Source organism: Lagopus leucura, unplaced genomic scaffold (assembly GCF_019238085.1).
Source record: "Lagopus leucura isolate 7727_CA_CO unplaced genomic scaffold, USGS_WTPT01 Super-Scaffold_1, whole genome shotgun sequence".
NCBI lineage: Eukaryota > Metazoa > Chordata > Aves > Galliformes > Phasianidae > Lagopus > Lagopus leucura.
The window spans coordinates 14,579,576-14,594,731 of NW_024962250.1; the positions used below are offsets into that span (position 1 = coordinate 14,579,576).

A 15,156-nucleotide genomic window follows, 5' to 3' on the forward strand; every position below is an offset into this window, starting at 1 on the left:
CTTGTTAAATAAAAAATATGTGATATCATAGTTTATAGGAAGAGATTCTTTTTGCTTTGCTTTGGTTTTAACTATTACTATGTAGATAAAGATTCAACACTAAGAAATACATTGAAAATGTCAGATGTAAATGTCAATTAAAAATTACAAGGAATTCTGAAAGGTAAGGTCTGTGGGGGGTTGACATTCTTTGACATAGTGGAGTGTCTGCAACCAGGCCTTTGGCAAGCATAGCAGGATCTATGCTGTCAGCTCTTATTGTACAGAAACATAGATGCTTGTCTAATCTGAATGAGAAATACCATGAAAATTGGAGTTGAAGCCTTGCAGTAATGTGGATGGAGGCTGAAAATACTGTATCTGCACTACATGAGTCTCTTGTGACATGATAATATTTAAGGCAGTCCAGAATTATGTAAGGGAGAAATAATTTAAATAAAGCTGTATTTATATAAAGTGCCTCATTTGCTACTCTTTAAGTTGAGCACATAACAATCTTTCGTGATAGCAGTTGTAATGAAAATTCCATTTTGATATTCTTATTAAATACAATATTTAAATACAATAAAATGGGAAAATCTGTATTTAACTAACATCAATCATTCAAATATAAACAGAAATCTGTACACAGCATGGCCTGTTTGTTCTTTGTTTTAAGAAAATGAGTTTTGATACAAAATGAAACAAAATCATCAGCAAAACAACTAACATATCAATGCTAGTCCTGAGGAGTGGTCCTGATGGAAAATGTCTTCATGCTCTGTTATTTAATCAGCTTATTAAAGAAGGGATGACTAATAAATTGTAAACATATTTCTTCTGTTCTAAACTAGAAAAAATTTGCATAATCTGCATGTTGATTTTTATGCTTTTCACATCATTAAATAAATAAAACAATGATTCACGTCAAACACTTCCAGAAATAAGCTAAACATATGAAGAACATTTGTGAAACACAGAGGTTTACCTGCGTATGTATACAGAAAGAACACATAATTTTATTATATTTATAAATTAAAATACTGAAAATGGTAATCTAGTAGAAAATATCACTGCTTTTGAATCTTGTTTTTGTTGTCTAGAAACAAACATCTTACTTTATGCTATTAAGGTGAGCAAGCTGGCATGGTACATTCTAAGAAAAAAAATTGTTTTAAAGAAACATCTTTCCACAGTCAGAAGTTGTAAAAATCATCATAATTTCCCTCTTTCTACATCCATTTTTTGTTTAAGATTAATTCATTAATTCAAGTAGAGTCAAAAAGGAGAGAAGAAGAAGCAAAGCAAAACTCAGCATGTGTGAAAATCTACAAGCATTAAATAGCCAAACAAACCCTAACTCCCTCAGTGTTGCAGTAAGGTCAAAACCTTTCAGCATTGTACCAGTGTGTCAAAATATGTCAACAAACCATCATACTGCAAGAAGAAGAATGACCTTTCAGTTCTTTATGTTTGGGCTGCCAATGAAGCTTTGGATACTGGGTATGCATGAACAGTTTTCCTAGCCACTTGACAAATGCAACTCCCAAGGTTTCCTCCAAGTCAAGTTGTTATACCACTGGCTTTCAACTCACCAGCACAACTTTTTAAACAATTTTCAATTGATGAATATAGATCCTGTTATAGAACAGACAGACATAAACCCACAGCATAATTCCCACTTTCCCCACCACCTACAATCAGTCAAATATTACTCAAACAGTCTTCATATAACACGTCAGGCAATTTTAAACTACACTGCAGAAAAAAAATATGCATCAATCTGATGTTCTGATTCAGTCTTTGTTCACATATGGTTCATTCTTATTGTCAACTACAAATGAGTTTGATCAGAACGCTCTTCTCAAAAGGACCTAAGAGCAGATCAGCTATGTTTGTAATTGAAATGAAATCTTAAACACTTTTTTCTTTTCACATTTACCTGAAAAAATTTGCTAATCTCAATCTCTATTTCTCAATCAACATTGATTATTGATAATCAATATTTCTATATCTCAATCAATGTTTTAGACAACAGCAACCACGTCTATCAGCTCCAAAAAGCAGTCTGGGAATATACAAGACTAAACTTTCTTTTTCATACTTAAGAGTGAAAATTCTCAATATCTAAAGAGCACTCTAAATTACAACTGTGCAAACCCACTGACAAGATACACTGTGTGCATTTTTAATATGAAGCTTAATTTGAAGATGAGGCTGCAGTGTAGCACTGCAACTGAAAATTGCTTAACAATACCATTGATGTATGAGCCATAAAAAACCTTGCTAAGCTGTCCCTGCAGAACTCAGAGTAATAAAAAGGTGTTCTTTTGCACTGAGGTGAACGGACATGGTTGACTGAATCTAGGGAGCTGTTCTGTTAAATGAGAAAGTGCCATTTCTTTCCTGTCAGTACAGACCTATTTAAGACTCACAGATTTAGTTAGCACAGACTACAGGATTTACTGAAACTTACACATTACAGCAAAGAAACTACAACTACGTTTAAAGCTTTCAGTTATATTCTGTGCAGAATTAAATTTACATTTGTTATAAATGTGGAAAAAGACCCAGAAACTATTCCAGACTCACTCCTACTTTTCAGAGAAACAAACAAACAAGAGTTCAATGAAAAAGGTCTAAAAGCTATCACTTTTGTTCCTTTCAAAATATCAAGACATATATTTCTATCCATATCTAGCAGGATAAAAAGCTTAAAGCTTTTCTCTCCAATTTCAATTTAGTTTTAACTTCAACCACCAGATTAGATTTACAAAACCCTGAAGTACAGGCTGAGTTTCACAATACATCTGTTATGAACTGATGCATCTTCTCCAAAGGATTTCTCCTTCAAGTTGAAAGGATGAATTCTCTGGGCTGAGAGATCCTTGGGTAGGCTAATTTATTAAATCATTCAAAATTGATTCACAGTTTGTCCAGCTATGCCTGTGTCTTTCCACTTAAACGGTTTCAGAGAGCAACAAAAGTTGACTGTCTAACTTACACGCGAACTAATTTGTCATCAAGTGTTCATTAACCTTTCAGTATCTAAGGGGAAGCTTCAGGAAAGAAGGGTACAAACTCTTCAGAAGGTGATAGAAAAAGGGGAAATCACTTGAAGCTCAAGCAGGGTAGGTTTAGGTTGGATATAAGGAAAAAATCTTTTACAATGAGAATAGTGAGGCTCTGGAACAGGTTGCTTAGTGATGTGGTGGATGCCTTGTCCCAGGAGACTTTCAAGGTGAGGCTGGATAAGGCCCTGGGAAACCTTGTCTAGCTGTGGTGTCCCTGTTCACTGCAGGGGAGTTGGGCTAGATGGCCTTCAGAGGTCCCTTCCAACTCTAAGAGTTTTATGATTCCATGATTAACACAACTGCCATTATATTAGAAGAAACTTTGGTATTCACAACTCAATCCAGAAGACATTGTGATAGTGTTAGTTTGATCAAACAGTACCAACAGGATTTGTATTTACAAAACAACAACAAAAAACAAACAACCCAAACAACAAACAAAAAGAATCCATACAATTATACCTGATTTCCATAGTTGACCTAACATTAAATTCTTGACTTAGGGTATAACACATTTCAGTAATTAAGTAATTTCAGTAAGTTCCTCGTTTCCTTCATGCAAACATTACATATGTCATTACATATGTAAGAATCACCAGTTTTTATAGTTATTTTCAATAAAGAAAGCTATAAGAAAAAATTAGGCAAATTCTGAAAAGGATTTACAAATCATCCTTAATAATCCACATGTCAATTCAGTCTAGCTTTTACAGCATTACAGGTACTTGACTAACAATTCAATGAGAGATGTTATTTCAAGTTTGAATTTGCAATAATAATTATGAAAATGATAGAATTAAAATGAATTTAGATAAGTTCTGGTTTCCTGATACAAAATTTCTTTCAGAAATGTCAGGTTCAAAGGGTACACATTTTCAGGTATTTTACACATTTTATAGTTCAAACCAACATGCAGATACTAATTTTGTTTGGCACAGATAGAAAGAGACTACAAGTTCAGCTCTGCAAAAACAATTTTACTGCAAACATGAAATGGATCAGTGACTTCATCCCACTTGTCTATTCAACTTTCCCCTCACCTCAACTTGGTATTTCTATATTAACGTTGTCTATATAAAATTCAATTGTTAGAGCTGTTTTTCCTCATATACCATCATGCATCCCCTCAAACATCATTTTTCCTCAGAAAATATTCTAGCCAGTACATCTAATGGACTCCTCCTGGTCTGAGATGCTCCATCCAATCTTATTTACACCGCTGTGCAAGTTCAGCACCATTTGCATCAGCATCTTTCCCGTGACTCTCACGATTTCCTATGTCCTTAAAATTGTTTCTAACTCTTGCGCTCTGGTTATATATCTTACAAATTCCTTTCTATAATTTTATTTAGTTCAGCATCTTTGCCCAACAATAGACAGTCTTCCTGAGGTTCCCATAAACTTAGTTCAACCTCTCCAATTCACTGCTCTTTGGGAATGTCTAGCAAGAGTAGGCCCTTCTCATACCGACAAATGTTGTTGCAGAGCATAATTATGCAGTTATGTTTTCTGTCAGTGTTACTCTTGAGATATGGCTTCTCTCTGCTGCTTCCTACAGAGGTTGCTTTATTTCCTGAGCTAAGGCTAGCAATTTTTGTCAGCATTTTTTATACCTAGATGAAAAGCAATGGACACCACAGACTAGCCACTGATATTGGTATATGCTGTTAGTTACGTGTTCAACCATCTCTGTACCATTTTCTCCACCTTCCATTAGATTTCTCAGAAGCTGTCTGAACACTGAGAAGATATCTTAATCTATACTTTTACAAATCCTTTATTAAAACTATCATTTACCTCTCTCACTGCTTTACTAAGTGTTCCACCATATACAAAGATGAAATTAAAGATGAGTATCTTATTATTATTAGTTTGGGAAGAAAAATTGTCTAGTGAGAAGACTGCTATTACCTTGGAAAGATATACAACTATATACAATAAAAATCTTCCTTTTGTACTACCGAACTGAAATTACTGAAATTTAAAGACTGAGTTGAAACAGTCTTTAGAAGAAAGGATTTTTATGAAAATGAAATCAATACTCAAAAATTCATGTCCAGCATGACTTATTTCTCTCCTCATCTTCCTGCACTTAACATATATTAGCTTAAAAAGAATACATTATTATTATGTAATGTGTAGATAACATACCAGAAGAACATTTTATCAAACAAAAGCAAATCAGAACTGTGTTAGATACACCGACCGTCAGCAATATTTTCTACACACAAGGCCTACTTTTTAGACTGTGAAGATTTTAAAACAAGTTTGGCATCTTGCAAGTATTACAGAATCTTCCTTTAGTCAAGTACTAAAAAGATAGAAATAAAAGTTCTGTACCACAGCAGCTTATTTTGTTAACTAGCATTACTGTAAAAACACCATATATATCTGTTGCATGTTAGCATTTAAGGTATTATTTTTTCACAAATACTTAAGCTTTGAAATTTGACATACTAATTAATAAAATTCAAAATGCCAGTTTAATAACATGTATTTTATTCACATGGCTTAGTACAAAAGCCATTTGTGCTTAATTTTTTCCCCGGTAACTTCTTTAAAAGAAAATTTGTCTTATTTTTATCTATATGAAAAAATAACAGAAATGTGCCTACCTATTCCAGTAGCTCCAAAACTGGTCCTGCAAGTAGGCTTGATGGCTACTTTCATCACCAAATGAGGCTTTGCTTTCAATCCAGTGAATTATGTGTCCTTCAACAGCTAGGGTGATAGCAAAAAAAGTGAATTCCAAAAATCAGACTGAGCAGTCTTAAGAATATGTTTGGGAATACCCTATTTAGTCCCCAATCTACTACATAATTACAATAGAGATACATATATTTTTCAAATATGTATATAGATGATGTTTTTTTAAAAATAACACATATTTTAATGGATAATTATTTCAATTTAAGTTTAATTACAGACCAGACTAAGTTGCAACTGCATCCTACTTTCAGCCTTACCTTGGTGGAAAGGAATTGAAGACTTCTGGTCATTATGACAAAAAGTTAATTAAGCTGCTAAAGCTAGAAAATTCTTAGCTCAGAGTGGAAGGTGTGAGAACAAGAAGAAAGGTTATCATAGATAAATATCTGCCTCCTGACTTTTTCAAAATGAGTAATGCTTCAGCAGAAAGAATTTAGGAACAAGAATGGTTATGTGAAAGATCTGATTTGGAATTTCTGTTTCTGGCATTTGCACTGATTGATGCCTTTCCTTATTTCTTGCAGGACTGAATTTGCAATATTAATAAAATCCCATTTTTGGTTTGTTTGTTTTTTTGTGAAAGAAAGCCCTGTCTGAAACTGATAATTTTGCAGAAGAAATCATGACAGTCACTCAAAAGGATCATTCTCCAAAAGGACAATGTGGGATATCAGTACTGAGTTAAGGAAGTCTTAAAAAACTGGTTAGAAGTCTCTCATAAATATATTTATTTATCTACTAGATAAGAAAGACTACCATGCTGAAAGATTGTATCTGAAGAACTGCTGAGGATAAAAATTTTTAATAGTATGCACTCAATTCCTTCTACCATGAATGAGTCAGTTATCTGTAAGAGTTCCTTCTCTTGTTAATATGCAGAACAAAAAAGGTAGTCGTGAATATGGCTTTTATATAGGGCTATAAGCCTTTTTATTTTTATTAACACATACCTATAAACATTTGCATAGTTGTGTTGTAAACAGATAAAGCAGAAGTGTTCTGGTACGAAAGGCATTTTACGAAAGATGATTAAGACTCCTTTACACTTGGATAATGTTTATACTTTTTCTTCCATGGTTGAATCAATAGGTCACATTACCTCCTTACTTGACCGAAAGACCAGAATATATAGATGAACTTTGGCATGACCTTTATATCTACTTTTATTCCTTCTTGCTTCCTGTGATGTAGGGTTTTTAAAAAAATAGAGAACTACTCCATGATAAACCTTTACACAATGACCTAGAAGTATAATGGTATTACTTTAAGACTGCTTTGAAGTTGATTTGGTCTAAAAGTTTAAGACATTTACAGATATTTCACAGTTCAGCATACAAAGACAATGGTTAGAACAAATTAGACTGAGTGGGGATTTGTGGATTGCTTTTTCTATTTTTATTTTTGTGATAGAGACTGAAGAGGAAACATTAATATTATTATCTACTTGTATTTTGAGTAATACCATTCTGACCCAAAGTAGATGATCTTAAAATTACTGAGTAAACACAAAAAAACCCTCAGAAATATTTACTATCCTGTAACATACTTCATATTCTTGTGTCTTAAATATCTGTAATCTGTAATATTTTAGGATAAACACTTCTATACAAAATAATAATTCTTTTCAAAGACTTACCTACTGGCACTTCTAAAATAAAGTCTGGTGTTTTGTCATAACCCTTTGCTCGAAGCTGATCTTCGGCTACACAGAGAGAACAAGACCTATTGTTTATAAAACTCTTCTATTAAGTAGACAGCAGTATAATTAATTTTATTTTAAATAAGAATGTAAGAATTACTAATGCAGTCACACATATCTTTCTTATGCATGCAATGCTGTGTCAGATTAAATGAACCTTTGTAGAAAACCTGAAGCATGGATATAAAAATGCTTCTTTGTCATCCCTGCATTTTTATGTCTTCATTATAAACATCATTAATTCAAGCTGTCATACAGTATTTTATAACCTCCAAATATTCAAAATAAAGAGATATATTCACTGATTGAAAGAAGAGTTTCCTCACATTAGGGAGCTGTTGAGATTAATCCTACCAACACCACAAACATAGATATATTGTGGTTGCCTTCATGACTTTATTTTAATGTTAACACAAAGGCATTTAAAACAAACAAACAAAAAAAAAGCAAACAACCACCAACATGACAATTGTTCTCTTCCAGAAATCTATTAAAGAAGAGGGATGTCACGATTCTAGCTTCTCTTACTGTAAAATTAATTAAACACATAAGAACTTAGATATTTTCTTAACATAAGCTATGTAACTAGTGCTTCTGAATTAAAGCTGAATGTTTTAAGAAATGAGTAAGAAAGAAGAGAGCAAAAAAAGGATGCTTTCTTTAAAAAAGAAAAAAGCACAAAGCAAGCCCTCACTATTTTTTAAACTATTGTCCTTGATTTCCAATACCATTACATTGATATTTACGAAACACCATTTCTCCATTAGATTTTGGAGTGACCTGGTCATTCAATTCCAGGCATGGCTTTCTGTCTTCACCGAAGCTCAACTAATGGCACAACCTAGTAACAAGTAAGGCTGTGTAGCCCCTTAACACCTACTGGGCTGTTGACATTGTCATGCATCCCATTCGCCTTTCTACACCACCTTTGATTAAAATTAATGGTCCATTCTCACTGTTGGGTAGCTTATTTCCAATCCATTTATCAGGTTAGGACAGTAGTTTCATGGCCAATGTTCAGAACTCAGTTTTAGAATATTTTGTGCATATTCTGAAAGGTCAGCAATTTGAGTCCAAGCAACCTTTTAATGACAAGAAAAATATATACGCATAGAAATAAAAATATTTTAATTTTTTTAAAAAATATTTAATGCCTTCCTTCCTTTTCCTTGTTGAAGAAAAAAAGTCTGACGTCTTTTTTTTTTTTTTTTTTTTTTTTTTTTTTTAAAACAGTGAACTAAGTAATACTGCAAGTAGGACAGCAGTAATTCTGAAAAGTTGTACATTCAATTAAGTGTAAACTACAAAGGTGGATTATTCTTTTTGACAACTATAGCATTTCTTCTGAACAGCATTTCTTCACAGTAAACACATTGCACTGTAAATGCAGGTCTCTGGAATGAAACACTAATTTATATTACCTGGTCAGCTGCTAAATTTTCATAGGATTTGGAGCCAGACTTGACTGTTGGATACTTTCAGACTTTGATTGTTAGATATATGGATAAAACACGTTTAGATTAGCAAGGTTCTGACTTAACAGAACCTATGATCTTATGCCACAATATAAAAATGAATGTAATTCCTTTTTGTTGAAAAAACAAACAAATTTAAGGAAATTTACCTTATGCAAAAATAAAACCCAAAAAACAAAAAAAAAACCCAAAAACAATAAAGAATCACAACACTGGAAACCAGGGCAGATAACATGTCCTGACAGGTCAATTTGGAAGATGTTTGAGACGGTGTTTAATACTCTTCACTGGACTCATTTTTGAGGATGTCTGAGTACTTTTGAAATTATTTGTCTTATGGCTTGGAACAGAAAATGATTTCTATTCAAAATTTTTTTCTGAAAGTTTTCACTTCACTTCCCCTAACAGTTTGAACTATGAGAAATGGTGAAAAATACACTAAAAAACACCTTTATTATTGATGTAAGTTGACAATCACATGAAGTAAAATAATTATATTTTATTGGTTCTTCAATTGTTTTGAACTTTATAACTTTGGAAAGAAAAAAAAGAACTACAGAAATTCACCCAAATCACCCTTCAAAAAGATTTTTTTAAGCCCAAACCCCATGAAAAGAAAGTACAATCTTGTCAGCCCATAAATGTTTTATATTGGTACAGAAGCTGTAGAGGTATCATTCTGCACACTTTTGGAGATTTTTTAGCTTTTGTATGCATCAAAATAATGGCTTAACAACTACTTGAAAACCAGATGATGGCAGTTAAAGCTGTTCATCCTAAAATATGAAAGTTACACTGAAACAACCCTAAATTTGTCCACAGGGTACTGATCTGTTTGGATTTCCAGCACATCTAGAGCTTTATGCTTACTTTCTTCTCAGTCTTAACCATTTAAATTTGAACAACCTGGTCTATTGAAAGATGTCCATACCATCTTTCCATGATGGCAGAAGTTGGAATTAGATGATCTTTAAAGTGCCTTCCAACTCAAATCATTCTGTGATTCTATGAACTCATCATTGTTTTTATACTAGCCTCTGGATATAACAAAGAAACCAAATGTTCTTCTAATGGTGTATCAATATGCAGCAACTGCACATTTTTGGTTACAGCAAAAAACACCAAACAGATTTCATAATTTATATCCAGGCTACTAAGGGACATCATGATGGCAGCCAAAGAAGGCTAAGATTGTAGAAAGGTCAGTCATATATCTTCCCATTATAGCTGAAACATATCCTAATATATTCTGGAGCAGGCAAAGACGTGAAAAGATTGAGTCAGGCCCTTTGTTAAATCTAGAAATTCCTGGCAATTCAGCAAGGCAAGTGAATCAGTAAGGAAAGGAAGGCAGTCAGCCTATTTTGAGAGAATGTTTTCATTGATTACATAAATCCCAAGCAAAGCACTAAAGATCTGAGAACTGTTTCTGACGTAAAGAGGAAGTTATGAGCTTCTCATGAACTATGCATTACTAGAATGCAAAACCCATCAGTTTGTGCAGGTTCCCAATCAATTTCTGGGAGAATTTGGAGGTGTTACTTCTGATCTGTAAGCTTTGAAAGCTATCTGCTCTAAAAATTAATCATCTATCTGCCCTTAAATGCTGTCGGGCTTTTTTTCTTCTGTAATACAGTCTCCCAGGTGGAAATAACTGATAGGAAGAACTTATCCTAGAAAAGTAGTATACCAGAGTAATACACTAACATGAAATGGCAGCAAGAATTTTGTTTCTTTCATACATGGGTTAAAAAGTAAAAGAATTTTAAGTGCAGCAAGCTAAGTCCCAAGCCACACTGGAACTCCATCTTACTGATAGCCAAGCCTGAACCTGCTAACCTACAGGAAATACTGCCATCTCTAGTGTTTTCCAGAGGTTCTTCGTTAAGTATTAAGTAGTTTGGGATCTAATTTTTGAGAAAAATTTTACTGCAAGGGTTTCAGTAAGGTTCATCTTACAGATAATTAGGAAAATACTTTTTGTTTCTCTTTTTTTTTTTTTTTAGTCACACTCAGAACCTCAGAGACATATCCCACAGAAAGAAATAATATACCAGTTAACGTACCTTAAATCATGAATAGATGATACATCACTATGCAAAAAATCTAAACAATAAATTAAACTCCCTCATTTATATATTTTAATGCTGACAAGTTAACCCATTCTAGACATTTTGATTTGACAGTACAAATTTCTTAGAGCTTATTTCTAAACACAAAATTGATGTTTACCCAAGGTTATGAATCAGTAAAATTTAAATCTGATTTGTGTACTATACAAGCTTGCACAAGCCAAAAAAATGATAGTCATTGGGTTGAGGATCCATTAGTGAGTCTAGTCCATTCTCCTGTATCATGACAGGATTGATTTCATTTCCAGCTTTGATGGATGAATGTCAAGTCTAGCCTTGAATTTTTCATTGAAGGTGATTCCATAACCTTCCTTGGCAGCTTGTTTTATACTTATTGTGCCTAGAACAGTTTAGTATCTTAACTCTCCAATTACAGCTTAAGTCTATTATCTCTAATCTTTGAGCCATGTAGGAAAAAATATCTTCTCACATTTTTGTAGTATCATTTGCAAGTTTGTATGTAACAGAAAAATAAATTGTTCCTTAATCATATGGACCAGCCTTTAAAAATCTCAGTATTCTTCCTAATTTCTTCAACTTGTTTAAGGTTTCCAAAATCTTATCCAGAATCTACTTTACAAACTTAGTACAACACACTTCTTTGAAAAAAGAACAGGAATTCACTTTAATATTATCTAATCACATAAGGAATTCAAGATTTAGAAGTCAAGTTTTTAATCACGGTAGGAGAACTGACCTTTTAAATAATAATCACTGTTTTAATGATACTAATATACAAAAATGTTCTGCAGGCTAAAAGGAATACAACAACAGAAAACAACCTCCTAACCAATTAATCTTTAAAATAACTTTAAATACAGGGACTTGCACTGTTTGAAGGCAGTGGGAAAAAATCTGCAGAAACTGCACTGACAGCCAAATGAGTGAATCTTCTAGCAGTTCTTTAATACATAAAGCATTTGGAAGCTAATATTTCTTATGCTTCCTCCTAAGTCTCATAGATTACGGCTAATATCTCATGACACCAAAAGTAATACTGCAGCAGATATTAAAGCATTTTTTTTCAGCTACTTATTCTATTAAATATTAATTGCAAGCCTCTGCATGTACTGTATATATAAGGTATTAGGTAACTGAGTTCCTGTTCAGTTCTAAATCAATAAAAGATAACATGTGCAGCATCAATCATTTTTTACTCTTCTTTTACTACCTAATACAAAGAGCACTGAGCCTTATTTTTTTCTTAAGTAAACAGTCCCGCAAATCTTTAAAGTTAAGGATTCACTGGGTAACCTTTATCATTGATTCTTACCTATAAAAGAAAGATTTTTTTCCAAAAGCATTTCTCGCAGCAAGACTTCATGCTCATGTCCAATAGCACTGGTAGCTTCAAGTTAAGGAATAGAAGATTACTTTGGAAAATAACCAATGTCATGACAAAAACCATAAGTAAAGTAATTCATGATAAAATTTATTGGCCTTCACTTTCGTTTTGGAGTAATTAATGATTTGAACACTGTGTCTACAGATTCCTTGCAGGGATCTGCAGAGGTATTTAGCACTTTGTGAAAATCAGACTACTGTATACAGCATCAACATACATTTTACAAAATTAAGATCCAATACATAACATTTATTCTGTACACATAAGAGTGATATTTATATTTATATTATTTTTTCTCTCAAGATTTAAAACACAGTGTAAGCTTGAAACCTGTGACCACATAGCTTTTAAGTTACTCCTTAATGATTTATGTATCAATTTTCTAATTCAGTAAACAATGAAATAATTTTTTTTGCTTTATATTCTGAAATTGTTAGGTACTTAATACATCTGAAATGTATTACTGGTACAAAACATCTTCTTAATTGATTTTTCAGAAGCATGAACTTCTGTCAGGAAAAGATGAAATAATATTTTACAGTGAAGTCCTTCCCATTTTCCACTGACAGCCTGTTGAACCAACATGCTATTCTTAGCAATATGCAAAAAAATCACTGCTCAAATATTTTTAACGTTTCCATCTAGAGGTCAAAGTTCTGTTCTGGAAGCTCTTAAGAAGAATCTTATGAAATATCACAATAAAGAATCTTACATTAAAAACAACTAAATTCTTGGTTCTGTTTGGAGTAACTTCTTCAAAAAAACTACAGTTTCAAAAAAATTACAGTTCATTACTTAAATTATATCAACATTTTTTGCGGAAGAAGAAAAATCTAATTACAAGAAATCATTTCACACATACACATTTTTAATCAATTGAAGATATATATTACACTACAGTGTACTAGTAGTCACAGAACAAAAATGTGGACAAATGAAGAATGGGAAAAATGTAAGAAAAATATCGCAAACAGATTTTATAATGCACCATAAACAGAAACACTTAGGCTATAATAATACCTGTTATTGATGTATGGCAATGACCATGAGGCAAAACTTGTAAATAACCTCACAAGCCATCTTCTACTCATGCAATCTAGCAGCCTAGTTTCCCGTAAGCATCTGAACTATTACTGAAAAATAGCCTCTTGGCATTTACAAAGAGGTTGACTTCATACTTTAGTCCATGCATATACAATTAGATAGTTATATTTAAAATCAATATGCAGTCCTTCAGAAGACATTATGCTTTTAAAACCTTAACTTTAAATTGATTTTTAACTATTTTATGCACCTCAAAATTAACATCTAATTCAGCAACATACTTGAAGATAATGCACTCACACAGCCAAGTATTAGGCTTTTCTGTACCAGAATGGAATTGAAAATCTCTCTCATTATTCTCACTGACTCACTGCATATTCAATGGCTTAACTTGAGTCAGAATCTGGAGAGGGAAGATTATTTAGACTGCAGACAAGTTATTCTTAAAAATTTCTATTATTATTTTTAAACATGACATTTTCAGAAGACTTTTGCCAGATTGTTCATTGACAACAGTACCAAATTTTGGATTAAAAAAATAATGAACAACTGTTTCAAAAGTAGAACTTGTTAGATTAATCCACTTTGTTTAATGTTGAAGACAGTCTCACCGAAAAACAAACAAAAAAAAACCCACAAAAAACTCCCAAATCACAGGTGTAATTAGAACTCTATCCTGCTGTTGTTAAAATTAATGAGAGCAGGACTCTGGTAGATACCATGTGAATATTTGGAGTAGAAAGAATACATTTTAAGAGATAACCACCACATGCATTATTACTACAGGGAGTGCTTCTCACTGTCAGACAACACATCACAACTTGAATTGCACTTGAAAACATTCTAATTAAAATTCATATTCAAAATAAATGCTATGAAATTCAACACTATCTATGCAACTTATTAATTTAATCACAGAACAGTTGAGATTGGAAGGTCCTTCAAGAGATCATCTAGTTCAGCCTCACTGCTTAAAGCAGATTAAACTGGTCTTAACAGAAAGCCAGATATGACTTTTGACTAATCAAAACCAAAGAGGTTCAATCAGCTATATGAATGTGTAGCCACCAAACTGACAACTTCCCATACTCCATCAGATTTTTTTTAAGCAGTGTAAGAGAAAGCTCTGCAGTGACCCTCTAGCTGATTGAATGTAAAACAGAGGAGTATGAAATGTGTTTTGTGAAGCAGAACTTTATGTCAGGTTAAAGCTAGACACATCTCTTCCACACAGTCTAAGCTCGTCAATTGTGCACCTAAAATTTTATGGGAAAGGATACTGTTTGATGCAGTCCACCAGTGGTCCATAACAACAGTCATTCACAGTACACTGCAGACAAATAAGAGAAGTAGTATAGTGATGGGCAACTACAAAACCATTACAGTTAAACAGTATCTTAAAAACAGTAATTACTTTTCTTCAGAAAGGCTATCAGATGCCGTTCAGATTTAATCACAGAAAACAAAAACTGCATGCTTTTATTCACTATAAAAGCAAGCTATTAAAAAGTGAAATGTTCCCCTCACAAATATTGCCTTGCCATTTATGGTGCACCCTGACCTCAGTGATAGTTTACGATGACAGTAATTAAATGAGGTTTAAAATCTTTTACTCTGCTAGGCAGATAACAGCATTGCCACAGGAAAAAAAAAGAGGAGAAAAGAGAAGAGAAGAGAAGAGAAGAGAAGAGAAGAGAAG

The 15,156-nt window shown here is 32.9% G+C and overlaps 1 protein-coding gene across 4 annotated transcripts in view; it reads right to left on the minus strand.

Moving 5' to 3' along the window:
- Positions 1-15,156, minus strand: part of CDIN1 (CDAN1 interacting nuclease 1) — a 113,908-nt gene that overhangs the window by 51,848 nt on the left and 46,904 nt on the right. For 3 of the 4 annotated variants that reach the window (XM_042862406.1, XM_042862429.1, XM_042862421.1), the window contains 4 exons: positions 14,738-14,787; positions 12,342-12,409; positions 7,399-7,464; positions 5,669-5,774 (listed from right to left, as the gene is read on the minus strand). In XM_042862406.1, coding sequence (XP_042718340.1) covers positions 5,669-5,774; positions 7,399-7,464; positions 12,342-12,409; positions 14,738-14,787 — 290 coding nt within the window. Of the gene's footprint in view, positions 1-5,253; positions 5,365-5,668; positions 5,775-7,398; positions 7,465-12,341; positions 12,410-14,737; positions 14,788-15,156 lie in introns of those variants that run through there. The other variant, XM_042862413.1, reaches the window with a different exon arrangement.